The following is a 27,114-nucleotide window of genomic DNA, read 5'->3' on the forward strand; positions in this document are numbered from 1 at the left end:
CTCAGCAGGGAGCCTGCTTCCCTCTCTCTCTCTCTGCCTGCCCCTCTGCCTACTTGTGATCTCTGTCAAATAAATAAATAAAATCTTAAAAAAATATATCAAGGAAGTGAAAAGACAACCCACAGGAGAACATTTTTTTGCAAATCATGTATTTAAAGAGCCTAGTATCAAAATATATAAAGAACTCTTACAGCTCAGCAACAAAAAGATAAATAACCCAATTTAAAAATGAGCCAAGAAGCGGAAAAGACATTTAAAAAAAAGAAAGAGATAAAAATGGTCAATAAGAACATGATAAGATGCTCAGCTTCATCAATCGTTAGAGAAATGTGAATCAAAACCAAAATGAGATGCAACTTTACACCCACTAAGAGGGCTATTTAAAAAAAATAAAAAAATAAATAAAAATAAAAACAAAAACAGTGGGGCACCTGGCTAGCTCTGTTGGTGGAGTATGCCACTCTTGATCTTGGGTTGTGAGTTCAAGTCCCACATCGGATGTAGAGCTTACTTAAAAAAAAAAAATTTAAAAATATAAAAAAGGAAAAAACCAAAAATAACAGTGCTGGTGAGGATGTGAAGAAAGTAGAAGAACCTCGAACATTACCACTGGGCATATAAAATGGGGCTGTCCCTTTGAAAAAGTGCTTTGAAAAGCAGTTTAGCAATTCCCAGAAAAGTGAAATATAGAATTACTATATGACCCATCAATTTCATCCTTAGAAGAGAATAAAAAAACATGTTCACGCAAAAACTTGCACAAGAATGTTCACAGCAGTGTTACTCATAATAGCCCCAAAGCGGGAACATCCCTATTATCTATCAAGAGCTGAGTGCATCAACAAAACATGGTCTAGCCATACAACGAAATGTTATCCAGCTATAAAGAGGAAAAGTACCACAACACAGACGAACCATGGAAACGTTATTCGAAGAAGCCAGACACAAAAGGCCATATACTATATGACTCCATTTATATGAAATGTCTAGAATAGGCAGATCCATAGAAAAAGAAAGTAGATTGGGGGTTGCTGGGGATTGAGTACAGAAAGGGGTGAGGAGTGACTGCTAACGGATTTCTTTATTGTTTTTTTTAAAGATTTTATTTATTTGTCAGAGAGAGAGAGAGACAGAGAGAAAGCAGGCAGAGGCAGAGAGAGAAGCAGGCTCCCCACTGAGCAAGGAGCCCGATGTGGGACTCAATCTTAGGACCCTGGGATCATGACCCGAGCCGAAGACAGCGGCTTAACGAACTAACAGGTTTCTTTTGAGGGGTGATGAAAATGTCCTGGATACAGACAGTGGAGGTAGTCACCCAGATTTGGGTGGATACTAAAAGCCACTGAATTATATACTTTAAAAGGATAGGTTTTATGGCACATGAATTATATCTTAATAAAAAAGTTATTTTTAAGCATGCTATCATTTAAAAAAGTTACAGAAAGAAGTATGCTGTCTTTTGTGTATGTCTCTCTCTCTCTCTCTTTATTTAAGATTTTATTTTTAAGGAAGCTCTCCCCGCAGCGTGGGGCTAGAACTCAGAAGCCTGAGATCAAGAGTCGCACACTCTACCGACTGAGCCAGCCAGGAGCCCACTGTGTGTGTGTGTGTGTGTGTGTGTGTGTGTGTGTGGTGTGTGTGTGTTTGTGTGTCCGTGATTGTTAACTTTCCATTAAGGATGGGTAGGATTTTTAAAAAAATAATTCTCCATGAAGTCTTTTTTTTTTTCTTAAGATTTTACTTATTTATTTACACAGAGAGAAATCATAAGTAGGCAGAGAGGCAGGCAGAGAGAGAGGGGGGGAAGCAGACTCCCCACTGAGCAGGGAGCCCAACATGGGGCTCGATCCCAGGACGCTGGGACCATGACCCGAGCCGAAGGCAGAGGCTTAACCCACTGAGCCACCGAGGTGCCCCAGTATTTTATTTTTAAAATAAATAAATAACAAACAAACAAATAAATAAATAATAAATGATGCAGGATTTTTTTAGAAGTATATTTGGGACATGAGATCTTTGTCAAAAATCTATTCCCAATACTGGGTTTTGCCTTTTCACCTTCTTCCAATATGTCTTCTGCTGGCGGCAAGTGTTTACTCTTGGTGAAGTCCAACATACGCCCTTTCATTTTGTGGTTGGTGCTACATGGGTCCTGTTGAAGGAGTCCCCACCTGCTCCTTGAGCATCCCTTGAATCTGCCCCCTCATCTCCACCTTCTTGCCCTCTGCCCAGCTCCCAGATGCCAGGTCTCCCGGGCTCTGCTCTGACCACCCCCCCCACCCCCAGGCGGGTTGGGTTGTGAGTTCAAGTCCCACGTTGGATGTAGAGCTTACTTTAAAAAAATATATAAAAAAGAAAAAAAACACAAAAATAACAGTGCTGATGAGGATGTGAAGAAAGTAGAAGAACCTCGAACCCCACATCTTGTCCTGCTCACTGCACGACCTTACGGCCCAGGGACAGGGTTGGCTCCTCTGTGTGTCCCCCTCCCAGACCGGCACCGGGTTTGCACGCCCCAGGTGCTCAGTAAAAGCTTCCTAAATGAAGGCATGTCCTGTGGTCCAGCTGGGGATCATTAAAACTGTCAATTAGTTCTAAACACCAGCTCATCAGGAACATTTGAGCAAAGCCGGGGAAGTTAAAAAAAAAAAAAAAAAAAGTTTTGGAAAAACCAACAACGCAGGAATGTTTCGCTTTCTCCCCAACCGGAGCATTAATCACGAAAACGCAGGCCTTGTTAGCATTCTTTATTCTTGCTTTGCCCCTGAGCCGGGGACAGGGGGACGTGGGGAGACGCTCCTTTGCACATGTTGGCTGCAGGGGGCTCACCGGGGGTCGCCCCCAAAACACCACGGGATTTTGCTACCTCCGAATGTTGGGGGGGCGGGGAGGGGGTCCCTGGCCCGCTAGTCTTTCTCCTCTCCATGCGTGATGACGTAACACAGGTTCTGGTAATCCAGGTTACCGCACGCATCTGGCGGGAAAGCCGCAAACATCTGCTTGACCTGGGGAAGGAGTAGGGAGTCAGCCTGGACTCGGGTCGAAAGGGCGTCAGGCAGAATGGGGCGCCCCTCTCTGCAGGTCGAGGTGGGGATGGCCAGGGGCCTGCAGCCAGCCTCACTCACCCCTGTCCTCCCCCGAGGAGTCACCGTCTAAAGAAGAGGGGCCATGTCCTGGGAAGGGGGCTGGTGAGAAGGGCCTGGGCCGGCCGGGCCCTTGCCCAGGAAGATTCTAGGCTGTGCCCTGGGAAGCCCGCACTCACCTCGTCCTCACTGAACCGGTCGGCCTGGGTCATGAGCTTCTCTTTGATGCTGCTCAGAGGGAAAAGGAAGGGTCAGGTTGAGGGGAAGGGCTACCCCGGGGTGCACATGCGGATCCCGGGGGGTGGTGAGAGCGGACAGGGGGTGGGGAGGCATCGTGCCCCAGGAGGATGCCGGCCAGACGACTGTGTGGCCTCAGGTGGACCCTTCAGTCTCTTCTAGGGACGCTGCTAGTTCGGCCAGGGAGCGACTCGCACTGACACTTCCCCGTGCCTCCGAGAATGCAAGGGCTGGCCCTCCGCCGAGGCAGGCGACAGCCTTGCCCAGGTCTCCTTTGCTCCTCATAGCCCTGGGAAGTGAGTGCTATGAGCCCCTTGTATAGAGGGAACAACCAAGGTGCCAAAAGGTCAGGACTGGCAGTAATAGGATAGGGTCTGAGCGGCCCCAGGGCCTAGGGGAGCAGCAGGAGGTAAAGCCCCACAGGACTGATGCCCTAGGAGCTTGGAGGGCCCCCTCCGGGCCCCTCGGCAGGGCACAGCGGGCGGAGAAGGGATCAGAGGGCTGAGCCAGGCCTGAGCGCCAAGTGTCCCGCGGCGCCGCAGGGGCCAGCCCGCTAAGGACCGACGCACATTTTCCATTATTTATGTTACTGTGGGACAGTCACAGTTTCCGACTCTCCGGGCTGGGGACTGCTCCCAGACTCCCTTTCAGCCGGAGCCTCCTCTGTGGCCTGCCTGGAAGGCGGCCACCTCTTCCAGGTCCGATAGCCCCGGGGGTGGGGCTGTCGGTTCCCAAACTGGGTGCTAGAAGTGTTCCTGGCCCAGCCCTGGTGGGAGAGAAGGTGAATGCCGGGAGAGAGGCTGCCCTCAGTGCCTCGCGGGGGTCCCCAAGACGGGTGTGGGAACCGTGGATCCCGAGGGAGGGGCGAAGGAGAGGGCCCCAGCCCGCAGGAGCCCTGAACAACCCCTCCCTTAGCCCTGGGCATAATGTGGCTCACAACTTGGGGGTGGGGCATTGGGGCCCCCACCTCCACATGCCAGCCCAGTGGCCCCCGGTGCAGACACGCAGCCCAGGGCCTGTCGCAGGACCTACCCCACACAGACCCTCTCTGTGCTCAGCGTCCCCCACCCGACCTCCAGCCGCCCCCTCACCAACCCCGCAAACACCAAGCCCTGTTCCTTCATAGTTGTGTTGTGGCATCTAGAATGTTCCCTGCCCCAGCCTAAGTAGCCCTTCGTTTCCCTTCAAGGCCCACCTCTACCACTGGGAAAATCTCCCCTGGTGACCCCACACTCCCCATACACAGAAATGGGGGGTACCAGGTCCCAGAGAGGGGAAGGGACACCGAGTGGTGGCTAAGCTGGGCAGGGCAGTGCCCTCCTGGCTCCTGGCCAGACACCGCCCGAGCTGGCTAAGCGCTGGGAGACTGGGCGGCAACCGACCCTGACCTCACACAGCTCACTGACCACCTGAACCTTTGGGGAGAGAAAAACCAAAACAAAGGGCAGAGGGGACTTACAAATCAGCCTTGACAAAACCTTTCCCTTCAGTGTCAAACACCTTGAAGGCATGGAGGATGGTCTCCTCGGGGTCTGTACCTAGAAACAGCACATACAGGCAGGGAGAAAGCCAGGGTGAAGAGGACAGGCCAGGGCGAAGAGTTGAGGGGGGCCTGGGGGGCTTCTTCAGTTGGAGCAAGAGAAGGGAGATTTCTGAGAAGGAATAGGAGTAATGACCAAGGGTGCTGCGTGTAGTTATGAGCAGCCTGTGCAACTGTACATGGAGACCCCACTGAGCACTTATTATGGGCTTAACCCTCCTGATGATTGGCCTGATTTTATAGACAAACTAAAGCTCAGAGGTCATGATTAGTGAGGTGGGGTTGGCATGGGGGCATCGCTGGGGCTCTCTCGTCACCCAAGACGTGCATGAGAACTGGCAGGCCAAAAAGACAGTGCTATACTTGGGGGCTGAAGACTGGGCTCGGGCAGGGCCTGGAGATCAGAGGGAAGGCATTGGGAAGGGTGTCGGTGGGGAGGAGTGTCACCTCCCAGGACAGCCCCTGCCCACAATGGCCTCCTCCCTCTGTCCAGGGAAGCCTCGAGCCCAGGAAAACTCTACTAAGGGTCAGAGGGTAACTCCCCAGGGCCCAGAGAGAAAGGGACAGAGCTGCCTGGACCGCTGCCCTGACCCCACATCCCTAGCCCAGGAGCTGCTGTGGTTAGAACCGGGAGTCATGGTTGGGGGTCTGTCCCTGCTGAGCCCCTCGAGCTCCTGCTGAGCCCCTCGAGGGGAGGGGAGGGTCTTCACACAAATTGTCTCCTCCCAGCCCCGGAAGTTCTCCTTCTGCTCTGGCCTAGAGGTGGAAACTGGGGTAGGGCTCAGGGGGCTGGCAGCTGGGGCTGCCCTATGCTCCCAGCGGTCTGCACACGGAGCCAGACTGCCCTCCCGCCCCGGGCGACGTGGGGTCTCTCTCACCCTTCAGCTTCTCCCCAAACATGGTCAGGAAGACGGTGAAGTTGATGGGTCCAGGTGCCTCCTTCACCATGGCTTCCAGCTCCTCATTCTTCACATTGATGCGGCCTGGGGCGGGGGGGGGGGACACCCACAGGAGCACGGTGAGGGACAGAGGGGACCCTGCCCGCAGGCAGTCCAGCAGAACAGCGCTCAGGACCAGGGCCTCCCAGTTCTATCCTCCCCGCCCCGCCGCCCCGACCCCGCCTCAGCCCTCAGGCCCTGCCCACCTGCTGGGGGGACCTTAAGAGGGGGGACACATTTGGCCACAGCACTGGGCTGCTCCCAGCCTCACTGCCCAACCCCCCCCCCCCCCGCCTGCTAACACCTCGGCCTCCGTGGAAAGAAGAGCGAGTTGGTGATTATCTCCATTTCATGGAGGAGAAAACTGAGGCCCAAAGAAGCTAAAATGGAAGTGCGTGGGGGCCAGAAGACCGGGAGCTCGGAGCTCATATGCCATAGGAGGAGATCACCTGGGGGTTCCTCATGGTCCCACAGGACAATCACATCTCCAGGAGCTCAAAGCGTAGCTCAGGCACGACTCGGTTATGCCCCCTTCCCGCGAGCTGAACCCCCTACCCATTCATGCCTTAAGGCCTCTCCCTGGGCAGCTTCCCCTGGCAGTTGAAACCTGGTCGCCTTGAACCCAGTCACCTCCTCCAGCATCGCCCACTGCTTTCTTGGCCCCCTTCCCCACCCCAGGCCCCTAGGCCAGGCCATTCGTGCACCTGCTGCCTTTCCTGTGTCCTTGGCCCAGACCATACCTTCCAGGCACAGGCCACCCACCGCACCCAAGCCCCTCATACCACTGCAACTGCTGCCCTGGCCTGTCCCCAGGTATCCACTCCTTCCAGAAGGCCTGGGCTCAGTTCTGCCCCGAGTCCCGAGCCCCCCCAGCTGCTGGTCACCCACCCAAGGCGGCAAAGGTGTCCCTCAGGTCCTCCTTGTCGATGAAGCCATCCCGGTTCTGGTCCATGATGGTGAAGGCCTGGTGGAGACAGGGGTACTGAGCCACTTGCCCAAGCCCGTGCCCTCCCCCCTCCAAGGGGCTGTCATCCTGCACACCGCTGCCTGGGGAACCTCTGGCCAGTGGGTTTCCTGGCTCGCATGGCACCAGCATGACAGTGTTAGCAGACCCACTCCGTTCCCACTGCACGCCAACACACAGTGGGGGTGCCATGCCCACCCCTCACGTCATGCTGTGGCAACCCCATTTTATGGAGAGGGAAACTGAGGTTCAGAGAGCAGAAGGACTCACTGAGGTCACGCAGCAAGCAAAGGCTCAGGTAGAGAGGGGGTGGGGGTTGCCCAAAGAGAGTAAGTCATGTCTCTGGGCTCAGAGGCACAACGTGGGAGGCTCTAAGGATAGTGACGTCATCATCGCCCCCAGGGACTAAGGGTGACCCGGGCCTTGCCAGCCCCTTGGATGCTTTCCATGCATTGCGCTAACACTCCCGGTGGCCCAGAGGGCACACGGACCGACCTCTTTAAACTCCTGGATCTGGGACTGATCAAACATGGAGAAGACATTGGAGCTGGCACCACCTTCTGCTCTCTTGCGGGCTCTTCTGGGTGCCTGGGAAGTGCCAGGTGGGAGGCAGTGAGAGGGCCTTCCTCCGAGGTCAGCCGCGCATCCGACCTGCCACCCACCCCTCCATGCCATGCTGCCCGTCCCAGCCTGTCTCAGTCCCGAGTGACAGGGCCACCCTGGGCCGCGGGGCACCGCAGACGGACAGGGCTCTAAGGAAACCTGGCCCGTAAGCGGGGCTTTTGTCCTGCCTGAGGCCAGAAGCCTGGGGACCCCCACCCCATGGGCCAGTCAGCAGCTTCTTGACCTGGTGGGGGGAACCCAGGCGGTATAGCAGAGAGGACCCAGTCCGGCTACATCTCCCTCTGTCCGTCCCTCCTCGGGGCTCCCCAACACCCACCCAGGGCCCAGCTCCGAGTGCGGATCCATCGGGAAACGGCTGCCCAGAGCCCGTCTCCACAGCAGGTAGAGCAGGCAACCACCCACGCGGAAGGTCTCTGGCCGGCCTTCCTGACTCCACGTGCTGCTCGCAGGATATCAGGGGCCTGAGAGCATAACCTTGAGCGTTCCCTGAAACCTCTGGGTCCCCAAGACCCCCCAGGGGACTTCGCCCCCAGCAGCTCTCACCAGGGCCTTCTGTGGGCGAGGAGTCTCAGCCGCGGCTTGTGAGGCCGCAAGAACAGCCCGGGCTTCACAGAGCCGGAGGGGCAAGGGGTGTCCCCCGACCCCCAGCCCTCCTGCCTCCATGTCAGTGGTGCCAAGCCTCTGCCCACCCCGCCCCGGAGCGCGGGCTCCCCCTGCCTCCCCCCCACTGCCCCGGCCCCTGTGTGGTCTCCCCTTCCCGAGCTCACTCCTGTCCCCCCCCAAGACTGCGCTCACCCCCATTTCCCCTCCGGCTCCTGGGCTCAGGAGCTGCACCGCTGGCTGACTTCTAATTAGCTTTTACTGGGTGCTTTGTCTCCACTAATCCTTTGAAAGGGGGCAGGCAGGACGCTATGTGCAGTAAAGCCTCTGTAATATTTATAAATCCCTTCAGACATCATAAAGAAAGGAACCTCCCTGCGGGGCTCATCTCACATAATTACATACACATTTCCCTCTGATTAATAAAAAACAATCACTTCCGTCTGTGGGATAGTCTGCCTCTCTCTCCTCAGACCTGCCCTCGGCCTGCGTGTCCCCCACCCCATCTCGGGCAGCCTTCTGGGTGTCCCTGTTGTGGGCCACTGCCCCACTCTGGGCCAGGCCCGCCCCCCGCCAGAGCCCCCTGAGGGAGGCCCGGATTGTTCTCGCGGACTCCACAGGGGCCCCCTGAGCCCCAGGGGCTTAGGCGGCCTCCCACTCTCCCAGCTGGGACCTTTTCCAGCCCAGCCGTCTTGGAAATTGCCTTTTACAATGTGCCCTTAAAAAAAAAAAAAAAATGAAAATCTTCCGAAAGGAGCACCTCGGGGCAGAAGGGGGTTACCCAGACCTGAATTCTAATCCTGCCTTTGTGGCTCACAGCCCTGCAATGCTGAGAAATTAGCAGCCTGCTCTGAGCCTCAGTGTCCCCATTTATAAAACCAAGATGATGTCTACCTCAGAACCTCGGGACACTGATGAGGTGCCTGCTGGGCTCCAGCCAGGCCCTGTGCCCAGTCCCGGGGACCCAGCACTGAATCAGGCCCTGCCTTGTCCCCAGGGATTCCCCGGAGACAGAGGATCTGTGGGGAATGATGGAGGGACGGACAGACACTAAGAGCACAGAGCAGCCCTTATGCTGTTGGGGCAATCAGGGCAGACCTCTCGGAGGAGGTGGCTTCTGAACTGAGACTTGACAGTCAGGTCAGAGTTCTCAGGCCAGGAGGGAAAGTGAAGGTGTGAGACAGAGACTTGAAAGGGCCGTGCCATTGAGAGCCTGCAGGGACACCCAAGGGGCTGGGGACAGAGGCAAAGAGAGGGCAGCAGGGCAGGTTCCATGCCAGTCTGTGAAGGTCCCAGGCTATCCTGGAATATCAAGCCCGGACCCCCGGGAACCATGTCCTCTCGATGGGACCAGAGTCCTGCTTCTGCTATGAAACCTCTAAGCATAGCCCACCCTGTCTCCTTCTACCCCCTTCTTCTTTGTTCCTATCCCCCCCCCCGACCCCACACCGCTTCACCTCAGCAGCCCCCACCGAGTCCAGGAAGCAGAGATGCAAATCGGGACGTACATGGACGGACTGACCACCCGTTAAGGACAGTCCAGGGTAAGCCAGGTGCAGGGGTAACATCAAGGGTGAAGAAAAAGGTCAGGACTAGGGACAACATCAGGTCAAGTTCAAGGATGTCAGAGGAGCAAGGTCAAGGTCAGGGTGAGTTCAGGCATGAGATGAAGGTCAGAATCACGCAAGAAGTCAAGGTCACAGGAGGAGGTCAGAGTTGAGGAAGGAGGTCAGGGTCAGGAGGCAGGGCAGCCCCAGCATACCATGGTCTGGAGAGCTCCCTCTGGGCGCAGCAGGGCTGGAGGTTCTCAGAGACGGCTCTTTAAATAGCGCTCCGGGTCCGGACAATAGCTAGGAGGGTGACAAAGGACAGGATGGCGCTCTCCCTGCCAGGCACCTGTTTGGGGCCATTCGGAGTGGGTGGGGTCCAGATACCATCCAAACCACAGGATCTCCGCCCGTACTGGGCCAACCGGATCTCTGCACCCAAGGGACAAAGGCCCAGGAAGGGGCACTTGGCTGAGAACACACAGTATGTTGAGGCCTGGAACCCGCCGGGAGGACTTGGCCTTGGGCCATTTGAGGTCAGGAGAGCTTCCAAGGCAGGGCCAGCCACCCCAGGTGGGGAGTATTCAAAGCTGCAACATGGCCCGACCCCTTGAGCTCTGTGACTCTTGAGTGGGCCACCGTCCTCCCGTGAGAAGTGCAAGCACATGTCACCCCCAGTCAGCTCGGGGAGAGGGTTTCTGCACCAGCCTGACCCACAAGACCCCTCAGGCAACTCGACTACTGCCTTGTGGTTGGTTACTGGGGCGGCCACGACCCCCTCCAGCCCTCGGGCCATTGACGATGTCTGAGGAACTGAAAAGGCAAAGAGGCGGACCAAAGAAACGTGAACGTGACCCTAAAGAGGGAGAATTGGACAATCAGATCCCTTATTCCACGCTGGCTGCACGTAACCCTGGCTGGGGCCCGTCCCTACCGGGCCTGACACAGCCCAAGAATTCTCCAGGAGATATGCCAAGCCAAGTCCGCACTTGCCCCTGGCAGGCCCCCTGGCCAAGTGGGCTCCCATGTGAGGCCCCCCAATGTCTGATCGGCCGCCAGCGCCGGTAGCACGGGGCCCGTCTCCAGGCCCCGCATAGCTTAACTGTCCCCGGAGCTGGTCTCCAGGCCTCCGGGCCCCAGGACGGCTGATCCCAGCCTGGGGGCAGGGAGTGTGATGATGACAATAAGCGGAGTAGCTAACTTTCATACAACACAGAAGGTCAGGCCATGTTCTAAAACACGTGACCTCACAGCGAATCCTCACCCCAATTTCCTGGGGATAAAACTGAGGCTCACGTGGGTGACATCACCCATCCAAGGCTGATGAGTGCAAGTACCAGGATGAGTCTTTCTAGTGATTCCACAAAGGGAGTTTCTGGAAGGTTCTGCCCATCCTGATGCTCACCTTCCTGACTTCGCTGGGACCTGTGATGGAACCTTCCACCCTGAGCAGTGGCCCACTGTCCACGTTGGCTTTGGAGAGCCGCCTTTCCTGGCCTGGTCCATGAGCCTGGCCCCGGGGGCCTCCTGGCTCCGGGCTTGCTGAATGGGGAGACATTCGCCCTCTGGGGCTTTAACACCTGCTTCCTGCTGGCCGGAGGGCCCTCACGATCAGCTCTTGTCTCTGGAGATCACCACCGGGGTGATGATCTCTCACCCACAGAGGGGCTCCGGAGAGCTCAGGACAGTCCCAAATAGGCGGAGAGCCTCCCAGCCTGCCGGATGGAAGGAAATCCAAAAGGGCATGCCGGTGAGAGGCGGGGACCAAGTGCTTAGCCAACCAGTCCTGATGCTTTCCTTCCCTGGCCTCCTTCTACAAGCAGGCGAGAGCTACAGGAGCAGGGAGAACTGATCCAAAAAAATCAACAGAGACTGTGAAAACTCATGGGAGAGACGGAGAACATTTGTCCCTGGGGCAAGCAGGGGTGAGGCAGGGGGAGCCTGCAGCGGCCCCGAGCAGGGGAAGCACTAGGAAAAGGAGGTAGCCTCTGGGGTCAAGGGCTTTGGAAGGCAGATCGGCCACACTGACAAAACCTGCAGCCCCGTCAGCCAGGTGCGGCTGCAGAGAGTCTGTTGTCATTGCTGGGTCACACTGTTTGGCTCTGCGGACCACGGGGTGGCGGCCAGTTCCAGGGTCACAGAGAACCCTGAGGGGTCTATGCTCTCAGCCAGGGGCCTTCTGGGAGTAAGTAGCTTCCCAGCTGGAATTCCAAGCTGGTCTGAGGAACGCAGAGGAGTACCAAGCCCCTTGTGGAGAGCATTCCATTTTCTAGAGGGCAACGTGAGCTCCCAGGGGTCACCAGACCTGGAAGAGAGCTTGAAAGACCTCAACTGCCTTTGGACATGGCTTTCTCCCTTGCAGGGTGACAGCTGTCACCCACACCACAAGAAGGCAGGTGGTCCAGGTGACCTCGCCTGTTCCTCCTCACCCCTAACTCTCCCTTCTAACTCTCCTCTGTCAGCAGGCTGTCCTCTGCCTCCGCGGCCCCCATCCCAGCCGGCCACCTCCTTGACCTTCACAATTTTCCCAGTGACCTGCAAAATCTCCTTCCTCCAAACCTTTGACCATGGAGCACATTCCCCCACCCCAACCACGCCTCCATCCTCCCATTTTCTATCACTTCTCACCTCCTCCCAGAAGCCTTCCCTGGTTTCTATACCCTCTCTTCTCCCACTGGAATCTCTGCTTCTCTCTGACCTCCATTCTGTAGACCAGTTATTACCTGCCTTTCCCTTGGCCTTGGGGCCTTACCATCATTGCTGCTTGGCCTCTAGCCACCTGGCCACTAGGAGCACAGAGGAGCCTCAGTAAATCAGATCCCCAAGGGTTTTTTTCATAAGTAACTTTCCACGAGGGGAATCACTGTCATAGACTTTCTGGCTAGAAGGATCTCAGAGCCCCAGAGGAATCCGTTGGCCCCCTGAGTGCTGCCCACCTCGCCCTACTAGAGCCTGAGTGTCCTTTGCAGACTCCCTCGAGTGGTTCTTGCTTGCACACCACCTGTGATGGGGAGCTCACCACCTCCCCCAAGCAAAGGCAACTAAAAATTGGCAAATGTTCATCCATTACCTACTGTGGCCCCACCCTGGTGTTCTGGGGGACTAAAAACTCATCCTTGACAAATCCCTGGGTTTGAATTATTTTAGTAACACAGGCAGACAAGGTAGGCTGGGTTTATTCACTCATTCATCAAATATTTATGGAGTACTTAAGAGTGCTGGGCATTGAGGGGAAAAAAACAGGTATGGTTTCAAGAGCGAGGGGACAGAGCGCCATTACCCATTCAGAGAAGTCACGAGGGGCTGGGACTCGAGCATGGGGACAAAATGGAAGCTGTCACTGCTTCCAGTGCGCAAGGAGAGGGCGGATGTATGGCACATCCTAGAGCACCCACAGAGCTGCCCGGATATGTGAGGGGCCAGGTTCAGGCAGGAGAGGGGAAGCAGAGGGACCAGGGCGGCTCAGAAATGGTGGCTGAACCACCCAGAGGTGACCCGAGCAGGATCAGGCAAAGAGTTCCCAGACCTGGCTTGGAGGCTCCCTCTTCTGGTTTAGGGTGTCTCCTGGCCCAACGGGCAGAGGGATCCTAGCTCCTTTGTCCCTCTTCAACCATCATACACCACAGCTCTTTTTACAGCAGGATGCTGTGGCCACAGGCCCCTTGAACAGGATTCAGCGTTCATGCTTCAGCAGAGCGAGCGTGTTTGCCAGCACCCCCCTCTCCCCCCTCCGCCCGGCTACAGCTATAAACCAGGCAGGAGGCATTCCGGAGACATTCTTCCTCGCTTTAAAGGTTTCCCTGTCTTTTCTAAGTGGTTCCAAATTAGAGGAAGGCTCCAGACAGGGGCGGGCCTGGAGAGGAGGGGACACCAGGGAGTTTGGGAAAAGACAGACCTCCCCTTAATTGTCTTCAAAATCTCGGTCATCCCTCTGGTAATTAGGGAGTTGACAGTGCAAAAGGCAATTTCCTTTGGGGTAAGAGAGGGGAAACAACTAATTGGCTCTAAGCCTGGGTTTTGCCTGCAATATTAACTACAGGGTGGTGGGCTTCTCTGGCCTGAGCCGAGCTCTGGCCCTGGTCACCCGGGAGTAGGGATGGGGAAGCCCATGGAACCCTGCTGCCTTGGGCAGGCCAGAAGGGGCACGCAGTAGCCCCTTCCGGATTCTGAGTGGAGAGGGTCAGCCTCCAGAAGCATGGGCTTCTCTGGTACTGGGAGGCCCTGCCTCCTAGAGCTTGTTTGGAGAGTCTCTGACAGTGGGGGGTGGGGGGAAGCACCCTTCTGCCCACTCTCTGATTTCATTACTGAGCATGTGACGGTGGGGGGGATGGTGAGAAGCGAGTATCAGAACCCAGACCTCCTGACCCTCTGCTTGCAGAAGACTCTTCCCATGTGCTCACATCTCCTTTCTCAGACCCAAGTGGCCCCCGAGGTGGACAGGGTTGGCGTGGTGACCTTCTACAACGGAGAGAGCTCAGGGGTCCAGCCATGAGAGCGTGGGGCTCTCAGTGCAGTATTACGCACCCAGAGAAGGGTGGTGTTAACATCTTCCCAGCCAAAGTAGCCACAAGGCAGGTGGGACTGAGCACCTGCTTGGGCTGGGTTGTTGCCGGGTCTCAACAGCCCAGGAGCAAGCTAGGGATTGTGGTTCATCGTCAGCTCAACCGAGACATGTGGTTATAAAAGTGAACCAATCCTTGGGCTGCATTAATAGAGGTCTAAGTCTTCAATCCAGGGAGGTGACTGTGCTACCTTGCACTGACTACCACAAACAATAGAAGATCTAAGCTTGTTCCTAGCCCTGTGCTTCAGGAAGGGTGCTTTTTGGAGCACAGCAGCATGTAGTCACAGGAATCACGGCTGAGGGGCTCGGGGCTCTCAGCTGGAGAGAAGCAGCCTGATTGGGGAGCATCGCTGTGGCAGCTTTGTCAGTTTACCAGCTGGGCCAAGGCCTCTACACGCACCCAGCCGGGACCAGCCCTCAGTTCTGCAGCCTCCGTCTTCCCTCCTCCTGGTGTCGGCAGTGAGGCTTGCCAACCTTCTCCAACCTTGGCCCATTGGGAAGACCTTTCCCTCTGTGACCCCACTTAAATCCCATCCTTGGGGCTATTAGCTATTATTATGTAAAGAATCGCCCCCAAATTACAGTGGTGCGCTCCCAGGTTCTGTGGGTCAGAAATTCAGGAAAGATAGAGCGAGGACAGTTGATGACTGCTTCGTAAGGTCTGAGGCCACAGCTGGGAAGAGGTCACGGCTGGGGAAGGCCAGTGCCAGAACCATACAAGGCTTGACTGCTCATGTGTTTGGTGTCTAGGCTTGCCAAGACTCAGAGTCACAGCCATCAGATTTCTGCAGGGTGGCTCAGGACGTCAGCACCGCTGATCCCACAAACAAGGTAGAAGCCCTTGGCTTCTAGCAATCTAAGCTCAGAAGTCCCAGAATGACACTTCTATGTTACCCTCTTGGGCAAAGCAGTCACCGAAGCCCACCCAATGGCAAGGAGACCCGCATAGACCCTGCCTCTTGATGGAATGAGCCAAAGAATTTGCAGGCACAGTCTGTGACTATCACTCCCAGCCAGCCCATGCTAGGGGGAGTGCAGAACATGGCCCAAGGTCACTGAGCTGGTAGATAGAGGAGCCGGAATTCAGAGCCAGTCTGGAGGGACTCTATCCCTCAGAAAGTATGTGAGCCCAGAAAGCCTTTCCAGAAAGTTCACCTGGGGCCATTCAGTACGGCAGGTGGTCACTCACGGTCTTTCCACAGCTCAGTGGCCTGACGTCAGAAAGGGACCAGAGCAGGGATGAGAAGCCAGGCCCCCTGGTTCACAGAGAGGCGGGCAGCCCTTATTCCATTGGACAGATCAGGAAACTGAGGCCTGGATCAGGGAAGGGCTGGGTCAGGGTGCCACTGTGAAGCTTACACCCCATACCCCCGGGGGCTACCTGGGAGCAGAGCAGGTGAATGTGAACGGGCCCTCCACTGAGACATGGGGCATCCTGGCAGCCGATGGTGGCTCCGACAGTCCTGGGGCTCCGGGCCCTCCCAGGGGCCCAGAGGCTGCCAAACAGGCCCAATTTGCTGTACTAATGTGTGCTTTCTGCTGCTTGGAGCTTCCTCACGCCCTCTCCTGTGAGCCGGGCCAGCGGCAACAGAGCAAACTGTAATTATGGCAAGCCGCACCCTGCTGCCCTAGCTTAGCAATTAGCTGGGTTGCCTGGCATCCAGCAGCTTCCACCCCAGCCTGGCTCGGGGTGGGGTCAATCAGAAGCTGGGGGGCAGGGGTGGCCCGCTTTTTAAAGCCCCCACATGCCCTCTCCCAGAAATGAACCTGCAAACAGGGCTTCCTTCCCTAGCTGGCCGCCTATGGCTCCAGCGAGACCTCAATCACCCTCTGAGGGAGATCACAGAGCCAGGAACCAATCCCCACCCCATACACACACACACACACACACACACACACACACACACACACACAGGCCAGGCCCCCCACAGTGGACGGAACAGTGGAGAGCAGAGCCCTCCCTGGGAGACATCCTTCCCTGGTGCCCAGGCTTATGGGCTGATCTGTACATGGACTGGCAGAACAACCACAGTCTGACCATGACTTTGATATCAGATAGACCTGGGGTCAAGTCCTGCCAGGTGCACCTGCTCTGTGACCTCACACATCACTCAAATTCCCCAGGGTCACCGTGTCTTCACCTGGAACACAGAGTGAGCAGCGTTCCCTTTGCAAGTTTGTCACGAGGTTTAAGAGCATTATGCCTGGAACGTGATTGGTGCTTATCCACTGTGACTACAGACCCTGTCTGGTCACTGGCAGATATTGCTGTCAGTGACGAGGTCCCTAACTTTCCCCAATTTTAAGACTGCACCGCCCAACTCGCCCCTGTCCCAGTGGATAGGCAGATTACGATCACTGAGCCTCCAGAAAGTGAATTCCTGGGGAACACTGGGTCTGCCTCATCCCAAGTGGGTCCCCCAGTCCCGCAAGGAGCCAGGTTCTTGATGCTTTCTTCTCTGCCTCTCTCGCTGCCACTTTCAAGGGACATGGGGTGTTTGGCTTGTGCAGAGCTCCGGCTTCAGGGAGGAATGGCTGGAGGGGAGGCTGAGGGGATCAGCAGAACCTTGTTTCAGCCAGGATTGAGCCCGTGGTTTCTCCCCTCTCTTTGTCCGAGCCCTGGGTTCCCCTCTTGGCCACTGTCTGACTCCATACCTCAATCTGACCAATCCTTTTTGATCTAGAATCCCAGGTGCCCAGTGATTCTGAATGTTGCCTCTGCTGCACAGATCAAGGCTCCTTGGACATAGCCCACAGTGACCCTCATGTTTCAGTCTTTAGTTCTACACCTCCAGACCCAGTCACTGAGGCAAGGACACCATGCACAGGTCCAGGGAGATACTCACATATATTGCATCTGCCTAGAACCTAGAATACAATGGAAATGGTGACCTCTGCAGTTGAGCAGTGCACAACCCAAATGGCTGTACATGGCCACCCCTCTCCAAGGTGCACATTCTCAACTCCTTCTCTCAACCACATATGACACATGTCCTAGGGCCACAGGTCCAGCCATCGAACTGACCTCTCCTGTAGGACTTCTATCCTAGCAGGATGATGTTCTCTGTGAAGCAGAGGAAACACTCCCTCTTCACTCTCTTCTGGATTGGTGCTCTCCTAGAATTCTGAATACAGTTCTGGCCTACTTTGTGGGAGAAACAGATACACTGAAAAAGAGATTGCTGGGACTTGGGAGATGGTAAGAACCCAGACTCACATTGTCCACATCTGGCTGGGGCCATGAGTCAGCAGATGGCCCAGCAGAACCTCTCAGACCTCAAGTTTACAGAACTGGGATGATCATGATTGTTACTCATGGGATACCCTCATCATTGGCTTAGGCTTGGCCTTTTCTTTTTCTTAATTGAACTGATTGATTGATTGATTAATATAATGAATACCCACGAATCCACCATCTGACCCAGGAACTAGAACATCACCAAAAACTTATATCCTCATCATCTGTCAGAAGCCATCCTGAATTTTGTGTTTACCACTCTCTTGCTTATTTTTGTTTTATTACATATTCATGTGTGCTTACTTAATATATTATTTAGCTTTGTTTGTTTATATTTATTTTTATTTTTCATTTTTTAAAGAGGCTCCACACCCAGTGTGGGGCTCAAACTCACAACCCTGAGATCAAGAGTCACACGCTCTACCGACTGAGCCCTTTGCTTTGCTTATTTTTAAACTTTAATGTACAAATACAGCAGAAGTCTTCAGGGACTTGCTTTTTCACTCAACATTATATTACTAAGTATGGAAAACTGAATGACTGGCTCCAGGCTTTCTCACCTCCCAGATCAGCACCGTGGGTAAACTATTTCCCTGCCCCGAGCCTTTAGGCTTGGCCATGTCATGCTGTAAGATCTAAAAATTCAAGTCCTGTCTTGACCTCTTTAAGCAAAATGGTGCTCACCAACCCACAGACCTCTGGCTGGGGCAGGGCTGCCGGCCAAGTTCAGTCTAGATCAGCCGAGACCAACCAAGCCCCAGCCAAACTAGAGATCCATGAGAATGAAGGATGACTTTCACCATTGGAGACTTGGGGCCATTTGTTACGCAGCATTATCGTGTCCATAGCTAACCATTACATCGAAGTTCGTCATAAGAAGCTGTATGTGGCTTATTCTCATAAGCCATGGTCATGACCACAGCACCAAGGTCACCCTTTTGCTATCATGAACACCACCACCTTGGACACTCTTACAAAGATCTCTTGGTGCACGTGAGCAAGAGTTTCTCTCGGGAATACGGTGAGAAGTAGAAATGCACATTTTCAACTTCACGAGGTAGTGTCACGCTGTTTTTCAAAGTGGCTGTAAGGCTTTTCAGTCTCACTAGCTGGATATGAGACTCTGGTGTATGAGCCCCATCCTCTCCAACACCTGTTGTCAGACTCATGAACTCTGGCCCCATTCAAGGGGTCTACCTGGTGTCTCACAGCATATGGGAGGAATTGTGTTTCCCTGAATAGATATGTTGGGATTCTGCCCCCCCGACACTCCACCCAACCAGACCTCAGATCACGGTCCTATGTGGCGGTAATCTTTATAGAGGTCATCAAGTTAAAATGAGGTGATTAGAACTGGCCTTAGTCCAACATGACAGTGTCTTTATACAAAGGTCAGTCTGCTTACAGACACAGACATAGAAGAAAGACAGTGGGAAGACACAGGGAGAGAGCCATCTGCAAGCCAAGGGACATCTGAGGCTAGCCCAAGCCTAGATCAGATTCTCCCTCCCAGCCCTTAGGAGAAGCTACCCTGGCCTACATAGTGACCATGGACTTCAGGCCTCTGGGGCTGAGAGACAATGACATTGTCTTGTTGAAGTCCCACAGTTTATAGCACTTGTTACAGCAGCTCCCGGAAGCTAATACACACAGCAATCTTAATTGGCTCCTGCCTGATTACTTCGTGAGGCTGAAGCTATCCTCTTGTGTTTATTGGTCTTTTCTTAAACTCGTATATGAAATGCTGTTCTGGTCATTTGGCGATTTTTCTATCGGGTTTTTTCCTTCCCGACTTACAGGAATTCCTTATTGATTCTTGATACCGGTCTCTGCTGGCATTTTCTCCATTGACAGCTTGTGTTTTATTTTCTTTAGAATTTCTTTTTATGGGGGTGCCCTGGGTGGCTCGGTTGGTCGAGAGTCTGGCTTTTGATCTCAGCTCAGGCCATGATCTCAGGGTCGAGGGATGGAGCCCTGCGTCAGGCTCTGTGCTCAGTGGGGAGTCTGCTTGGCCCTCTCCCTCTGCTCTTCCCCCCACCCCCTCTCTCAAATAATAAAATAAAATTTTAAAAAATTAGGATGTCTTTTTATGAATAGAAGTCCTCCATTTTAGTGTAACTAAATTTCCCCGTCTTTTCTTTGGAGGCCGGTGTTTCCTGTGCCTTCTTTACTAGCAGCAGCTAACGCCAACAACCGCTAGTACTACATTTTCTATAATGGGGATAATAAGTAAAAATAGCAAGTGACAAAATACCACACAGGATTCTATTTTGGTGTGTGGCCAGATGCACTGAAACCTGCCCACCTTTCAATAGGCCCGGACTTGGAATAAAAAGCAAACGATTCGAGTTGGGTCTGTCCCTGCAGGGGCAGGTTCATTGTGACTGAGCCGGGCTCCCGCCAGCAGATCCACCCTTCCAAAGCGAGCAAGGCCAAAGCCGCACTGCCAAGGGAAGTATGGTGACCTTGATTTGAAATTGGCCTGTGTTCTTCTGAGAAAGAAATCATGAAAACAGTGCTCGCTTTGGCAAGATGTGCATCACTCTTGTCCTTCTGGGGAAGATCGCATTGCTCCCTCCAACAGGGTCCTGAGCCAGGCCGGGGCGCCCAGCTTCATCCTAAAGAAGGCACCAGAATGGGGTGGGGGTGGGGCAGATGCGGAGGGTCCCAGGTTCGCTATCAGAGTAGCTTAATGGCAACATTCTGTTGGAAGGAAGGACTTGAATTAAAGTCGGCTGGCTCAGTTGGTTGAACGTGGGATTCTTGACCTCAGGGTCCTGAGTTCAAGCCCCACATCGAGCATGGAGCTTACTTTAAAAAAAATAAATAAATAAATTCATATAACGAATGCCCTGAATATCTACACTGTTTGTTTCAGGGAACGGAGGCGGGCCCAGGGGGCCCTGGAGGGAACTGATGGGAGAGCTAAAAATCCACTAAGCCATCACTTGTGCCTTGTCTGGTCTAGAACCAGAGGGTGGGAATTTCCTTCTCCGGAGGGGAGTGGAGGCATATCCAGGAGAGGAAGGCAAGGCCCGGGATGGTCAGATGGAGGGTTCGCCTGGGGAGTAGGGAAGAGGGAAAGCGTGGAAAGAGGGCCCTCCCCTTAAGGAGGACTCCTCCCTACTGACGAAGTCATGGGTTCCAACTTTTCTTCCTCCACACTGTCCTGCCATCCAGAATCCCAGCCTCGGGGGAAGGGGAGAGCACATTCTCCTCTGCCTGTCCCATCTCCCGATCCGCTTACTTGGGGGGACTGTGATAATTAATTTTACGTGTCCTCTGGACTAAGCCATGGTGCCCAGATACTTGGTGAAATCTTATTCTGGATGTCTCTGTAAATGTATATTTTAGATAAGATCAGATCGGTGGACTTTGGGTAAATCAGATGTCCTCCATAATGTGGGTGGGCCTCATCCAATCAGTTGAAGGCCTTAATAGAACAAAAACTTGACCTCCTGTCAGCAGGAAAGAATTCTGCCTTTGGAATCAGACTGTAACTTTCCCCTAGGTCTCCAGCTGCCAGCCTACTCTGCGGATTTAGGACTTAACAACATCCATAATTACATGGGCCCATTCCTAAAATAAATCTCGGTCTCTCTGTCTCTGTCTCCTTCTCTGTCTCTCTCTCTGTAGGAGGAACAGCTGCAGGAATCAGGAGATTGTGGGCTGGCTTGGGGCAGAGAGAGAAGTTAGGTTTTACCCCACCTAGGGAGAGATACAAGGTAGTGAACTCTCCCATTGCTTCCAGAATCAGCCAGGGGAGGAAATGTCAACCCTGGTACACAGAGAGCTCTCAGTTAATATCATCAGAGGAAGGGTGAGTGCGTGAAGGTTGTGGAGGGGTCCCTAGCCCTGGGGCATCGGAGCGGGGGTGTGTACAAGACTGAACTCTCCGAGAGAAAGAGAAAGGCCTTCCCTCTCTCCTAGCCCCACCTCAGACCCCGGCACAGGACTGGGCACACTGGGGATTATATAGCCTCCCAAGGTCATGATCCTGCTCCCACCCGAGCCTGGAGCACAGAGGTGCAACCGACGCCTTACGCTGACCTCGGGCTGCCCACACTGTGGGGAGCCTGCTAGGCGCCCCGAAGAACCAGGGACACTGTTTGAAGTCCCGGCACCTTCTAAGCATGGGGTTTAATAAGCTGGGTGCTACGGGCACCTGGATGAAAGGCGCTATATAAAAACAGGAGATAATTACCAATTAAAGCCATTTTCTTAGAAACAGGAAGATCCCATGTGCCAAGAGTAAACAGTGGGGGCAGGCCCTGCCCGGGCAGAGGACCTGACGGCTGGGAGAGGCATTCTGGGTGGGCTCAGAAGGAGCTGTGAGTCAGAGCGCGGGGTCAAGTGAGGCCAGAGCTCCCTCCTCCTGAACCCCGCAGCTAAGAAATCAGCAGAGAGGCAGCAGCAGGGCCCCCCAGGGCCCTGACCCCGCTGCCCTCCGCTGAGCCTGGCAAGAGTAAAGGAAGAACTGCACCAAGCCCAGATCGTGGGGCTACTTCCTCTCACTTGGGGGCACCCTGACATCCTCTGCAGGACAGGACAGATGGGGAAAGCTGACTCTGGGGCTCCCATTTCAGTCATGTCACAAATATCTTTTGAGCCTGTCCCATGTGACGCTAAGTGCTTGGGCTGTAGCAGTAGACAAGAGACGAACGTGCCTGCTGTCCCAGGGCTAACCGTCCAGCAGCCGAGCCTCACGGGTGGTTATGATGGAGCAGGTGCTGTGTCTGGGACTTTAGCTGGGCTGACTCATCTAACCTTCACCCCAACCCGAGAAAGTTAGGGTCCCCATTTACAAAGGAGACTAAGTGATGTACTTAGGACACCTCACTATTAAACTAGACGCTCCAGGCTGGGAGCTCATAACCTGAGTTCCTGCCCTGCCTGCAGCTGGAGGTTTCTGCAGACCCCCAGCCTCCAGGTGGACCCGAACCCCTTCCCAGCCCACACGTCTCTCCCAGAAGCCCCTCAAAGCCAGACTGGGAAGCCAAGCTCTTCCTCCACAAGCCCAGACTGGCCATATCTCCATTACGGAGAACCATCCACTCTACCTCCCAGCTCCTGGGCGGGAACCAGCTCCCGCCCCCGCCCCTCCCACTCCCTGCTTTCTGTGTGCCCTTCACACACACAGGGTTCAGGCGGTGTGTTTCTCTCTTTTTTTTTCTTCAAAATTTTATTTAAATTCTAGTTAGTTACCATACACTGCAGTGTTGGTTTCAGGAGTGGAATCTGGTGATTCATCACTTACATACAACGCCCAGGGCTCATGGCAGCAAGTTCCCTCCTACATCCCCCTCCCCCATCCAGCCCACCTCCCCTCCCCCCCACTTCCCTCCCTCAACCCTCAGTTTATTATCTAGCGTTAAGAGTCTACTATGGCTTCCCTCCTCTCTCTTTATCCCTCTTCCCATATGTTCATCTGTTTTGTTTCTTAAATTTCACATATGAGTGAAATCATATGGTATTTATCTGTCTCTGGCTTATTTTGCTTAGCATAATATAAGCAAAATATTTGCTCCTTCCACAAAGAGCAAGATTTCATTCTTTTTGATGGCTGAGTAATATTCCATTATACATACATCTTCTTCAGAGGCTGTACATCTTGGAAGGGCCAGTTGGAATCTAGAGTCGGGACCTGCTTCCCAGAGCAGATCCAAGAAGGGCATCAGCTCTGTTTACCACCTGTCATGGTGACCTGGTAACTCGCTTACCACTAGCTGCTGGTTAATTCCTGCCTCCCTGCCCAGTGGGTAAGTTCTTTGCAAACTATAAAATCCCTAACAATGGACGTGGGTATTGAAACACTCAAGGTAGGGACGCCTGGGTGACTCAGTCTGGGAAGCATCTGCCTTCAACTCAGGTCATGATCCCAGGGTCCTGGGATTGAGCTCGACATCAGGCTCCCTGCTCAGCCACTTCTCCCTCTCCTTCTGCTGCTCCCCACTGCACACACACGCTCTCTCTAATAAATAAAATCTTAAAAAGAAAACCCACACACTGGGGTCAAATGTACAGGCATAGTCCAGTTTCCCAAAATCACCTGGCTGCAGTCAACGTTTCACAAAGGAAGCGACCCTACTGCATCTGGCACCTTTCATGTGCCGGCCGCCATGCTGGGGTGACCTCAGCCCTTAGCTGGGGTCATCCCCACCTTATGGGTGAGGGACTTGACCCTCGGGCAATGGGAGTGCTGCAGTGGTGAGAGACAGCTATGTCAGAGATCAGCTCTTTCTTTGATGCCTCCCAAATTAGTTTTTCCATCACTGCATAAAACATAACCACAGATTTCATGACTTGGTGCACATATTTGCCTGTGATGATGGTCTGGACAGCTGACTTCCCTGCTCAGCGGCTCGCAGTCAAGCTATGGGCTGGGCTGTGCTCTCATCTGAAGGTTTGATCGGGGAAGAATCTGTTCTGGAGCTTACTAAGGTATCTGCAGAATTCATCCCAGTTCTCTGTGACTGTGTGACCGAGGGCTTCCGCGGGCTGACCCCTGGAGTTGTATGTAACACATTATAATCATGGGAGTGGCTTCTGAACCCTTTGGCCATATTTTCTTGGTTAGAAGCAAGTTGCAGGTCCGCCCACACTCGAAGGGTATGGATTACACAGAAGCATAAACAACACAAGGCAGAAGTCATCGGATGTCACTTTAGGGTCTGTGACTGATACGCCCCAGGAGGAGCGAAGGGCACATCCAAGCCCAGTGGGGTTGTTGCAGGCCGGGCTTCCAGAAGCGGACACTGAGACTGAGTTTGTGATGCAAGAAGCTTATTAAGGATCTTGCTTATGAATGGTGGGGGGACAAAGCAGGATGGGGCAGGTCTGACAAATCCTCAGTCGTTCCGACAGGATGTGCTCTAACAAGAAGGGCCAATGGAATTCTCCCATGTGGGGCCGAGGAGGCCAGACCTTAGTCCCTTGCCTCGCTTGGTCTCCAGATGTGGATTGCCCCAGGAGACCGTGAGCTCTGGCAGGCAGAGCCTGGTGGCAGCACAGTCTCCCTGGTGCTGGGAGGCACCGCTTTAGCTGGGCCCCAGGAACCTTCCAGAAAGATTGTCTATCCGCTAAAGGCAGAGTTGCTTTTGCTTTTGGAGCTCATCTCTTTCTAAGAAACGCTGCTTTTCTTGGAAAAGCACTAGGTAACCTTCAGGCTCCTGGCTCTCACCCCAATACACACACACCCCCCCCACCCCCAGCAACCTCTCCCAGTGAGACGACATTCGGATCTGAGGCTTTTAAAGAGGCAGAGAGGGTTAAATAGGGTCATAAGGGTGGGGCCCCGATCCAGCGGGACTGGTGTCCTTAAGAGAGGCACAGGCTGGTGGCTCAGAGGAAGCTCCTCAGATAAGAATCCAAGAAAGTGAGAGCTTGTTGTCAGGCCTTAGGTGTGCACTCCGGCAGGAGGTGACCCAGGGCTGTGCACATTGGGATGCGGGACGGGAACTTGGGCTCATCTCATGTCCCAATCTCGAGCTCTATTCCGAAGCTGTAGTCATCAAAACAGGATGGTATGGCATAAAAACAGACATATACACCCCTGGGACAGAATCATGGGCCCCCAAAACAAATAATCACAACACAGAAAGACAACCTGTGGAACAGAAAACAAAACTACTTGCAAACCATATCTCTGACAAGGGGTTAATATCCAAGATATATAAAGAACTCCTACCATACAATAAAAAAAAAAAAAAAGGATCCGATTAATAAGTGCACACAGGAAACGGACAGACATATTTCCTAAGATCTCTAAAAGGCCAGTAGGTCCGTGAGAAGGCGCCTGTCAGCCCTAATCATCAGGCAACGCAAACCAAACCCACAAAGAGATCTCACCTCGCCCCTGTTGGAATGGCTGGCCTCCAGAAGACAAGGAATTAGAAACGCCCGCCAGGAGGTGGGGGAAACAGGGCCTTGCTCGCTGCTGGTGGGAGTGTAAGTTGGTGCAGCCACTGTGGAAAACAGTACGGCAGTTCCTCCGAAAATTAAACATAGAAATACCATATGATCCAGCAATTCCACTTCTGGGAATATATCCGAAGGCAATGAAAACACGGTGCCAGAGAGATATCTGTGCCCATATGTTCGTAGCAACATTATTTACAATAACCAAGACACGGCAATGCCCAAAGTGTCCACCGACAGATGAGTTAAGAAAACGTGGTGTGTATAAATCCATAGGCGATGGAATATTATTCAGCAACTTGAAAAAAAAAAAAAAAGGAAAGAAAGAAGAAAAGGAAGGGACATCCTGCTGTCTGTGACCACATAGATGGACCCCGAGGGCATCGCGTTAAGCGAAGTAAGTCAAACAGAGCAAGATATTTATTTACTTGACAGACAGAGATTACAGAGAGAGAGAGAGAGAGGAGGAAGCAGGCTCCCCTCTGAGCAGAGAGCCCGATGTGGGGCTCGATCCCAGGACCCTGGGACCATGACCTGAGCCGAAGGCAGAGGTTTAACCCACTGAGCCACCCAGATGCCCCCAGACAGAGCAAGAGAAACACCGTATGATCTCTCTTGTATCTAGAATTTGAAATAAAAACAAAATCCCCCCAAAACCAAACTCCTATTAAAAGAGATTAGGAAAAAGAAAAAAAAAGAAGAAGCAAAAAAAAGAAAAAGAAACAGACGCTTTGTTATAAGCCAGTTACAATAAAGTTGGTTTGGAAAAAAAAAAAATCCTGGGGGAGGGATGGGTGGTCTCACCTGGGCTCTGGGTACCCCCACTCCTGCCCCACCCAGAGCCTGGGCCTAGAAGTTTTCTCCAGTAGCTGACTTTTTCCCTTCCATTCTCTGGCTAGCATGTCTGCTTTCAGTAAACCGCTGTGGCCTCCCAGGGCTGCCATGAAGGCAGCAGAAGGAAGCGTGAGGGGGGCCAGCAAGCAGCCCAGCTCCCCAGACCAAGGGGTTTCCCAGGATGGGCTTAATGAGCTGGTGGCCTGTTGTGGCCGGTTGGGCTGGCTTAGGGGTGTTGATGGCCAAGGTCCACAGGGTGGGCACAGGGAGGTCACTGCTACAGCTAGAGGTGAGCACACTTTGGGGAGCGCCCCCCCGCCGAAGTCTCCTAAACACTTCGGAGAAGCTCTCTCCCCTCCCTTTGCTGGAACCCTCTTCCTCCTCCTGTTCCCCGACAGGACCTGAGTCTTGGGAACACCGAAGGGACCCCACTGGGAAGTGGCAGGGTTGGGCTTCCTGGCCAGGCAGTCTCATCCTGCAGGTACACCGGCAGGCCCTGCCCACCTTGCCTATCTGACCAGGACCACAAGCAGGCAATAGACAGCATCATCAGCACCCCCTACCGTCACCTGCCACTCCTCTGGGGACCAGTGTTTGCCCTCAGAGCTGGGGACGCGAAGAATCCCACACCCCTCTCGGCTCAGGAAGCCCCACTCCAATGGGCACTGAAGCCGCTGTGAGAGAGGCCAGGCCGGGGGCTTTGCAACAACCTCGGCTTAGGGAGGGTGGGCCACGACCTGCCGGTGGGCTACCCCATGCCCATTCTGCTCTCCTTCTCTCCTGCAGAGGCCTGACTCCATGCCTAGCCAAGATGCCATGTTTCTGTCTCTCTTGAAGATCGAGAGAATCATGTGACCAAATTCTTGCCCAAGACAGGTGAAAGGCATTGAGTGCTGTTTCTAGGAACGCAACTACGGGGGGAGGCACAGGCTCAGACGCACTTCCCCCTTCCCTCTTTGTGCCCCCGAGGATATAGTCACGATGGCTGGAGCGGTAGCAGCTATCTCGAGTCCAGAAGGGGACACTCT

The 27,114-nt window shown here is 54.0% G+C and overlaps 1 protein-coding gene across 1 annotated transcript; it reads right to left on the reverse strand.

The window, feature by feature from the left end:
- Positions 1-2,738: 2,738 nt before the first annotated feature.
- On the reverse strand, positions 2,739-25,267 carry MYL10 (myosin light chain 10). The gene is made up of 8 exons (XM_032328136.1): positions 25,184-25,267; positions 9,749-9,836; positions 7,258-7,350; positions 6,687-6,762; positions 5,739-5,843; positions 4,780-4,858; positions 3,263-3,311; positions 2,739-3,005 (listed from the first exon to the last, which is right to left on the reverse strand). The coding sequence occupies exons 2-8, from the start codon at positions 9,749-9,751 to the stop codon at positions 2,907-2,909; spliced, it is 504 nt and encodes a 167-aa protein (XP_032184027.1). The 5' UTR covers positions 9,752-9,836; positions 25,184-25,267; the 3' UTR covers positions 2,739-2,906.
- Positions 25,268-27,114: the final 1,847 nt, after the last annotated feature.

This window comes from Mustela erminea, chromosome 20 (genome assembly GCF_009829155.1).
Source record: "Mustela erminea isolate mMusErm1 chromosome 20, mMusErm1.Pri, whole genome shotgun sequence".
Classification (NCBI taxonomy): Eukaryota; Metazoa; Chordata; class Mammalia; order Carnivora; family Mustelidae; genus Mustela; species Mustela erminea.

What these genes read in the sequence shown, in the direction of transcription:
- MYL10 (XM_032328136.1), bottom strand. An exon ending in GTTTGGGGAGAAGCTGAAGG is followed by an intron (nt 4,859 to 5,738) that starts GTGAGAGAGACC and finishes TGCTGTTTCTAG; the next exon opens with GTACAGACCCCGAGGAGACC. An exon ending in GGTTTTGTCAAGGCTGATTT is followed by an intron (nt 3,312 to 4,779) that starts GTAAGTCCCCTC and finishes CCCTCTGAGCAG; the next exon opens with CATCAAAGAGAAGCTCATGA.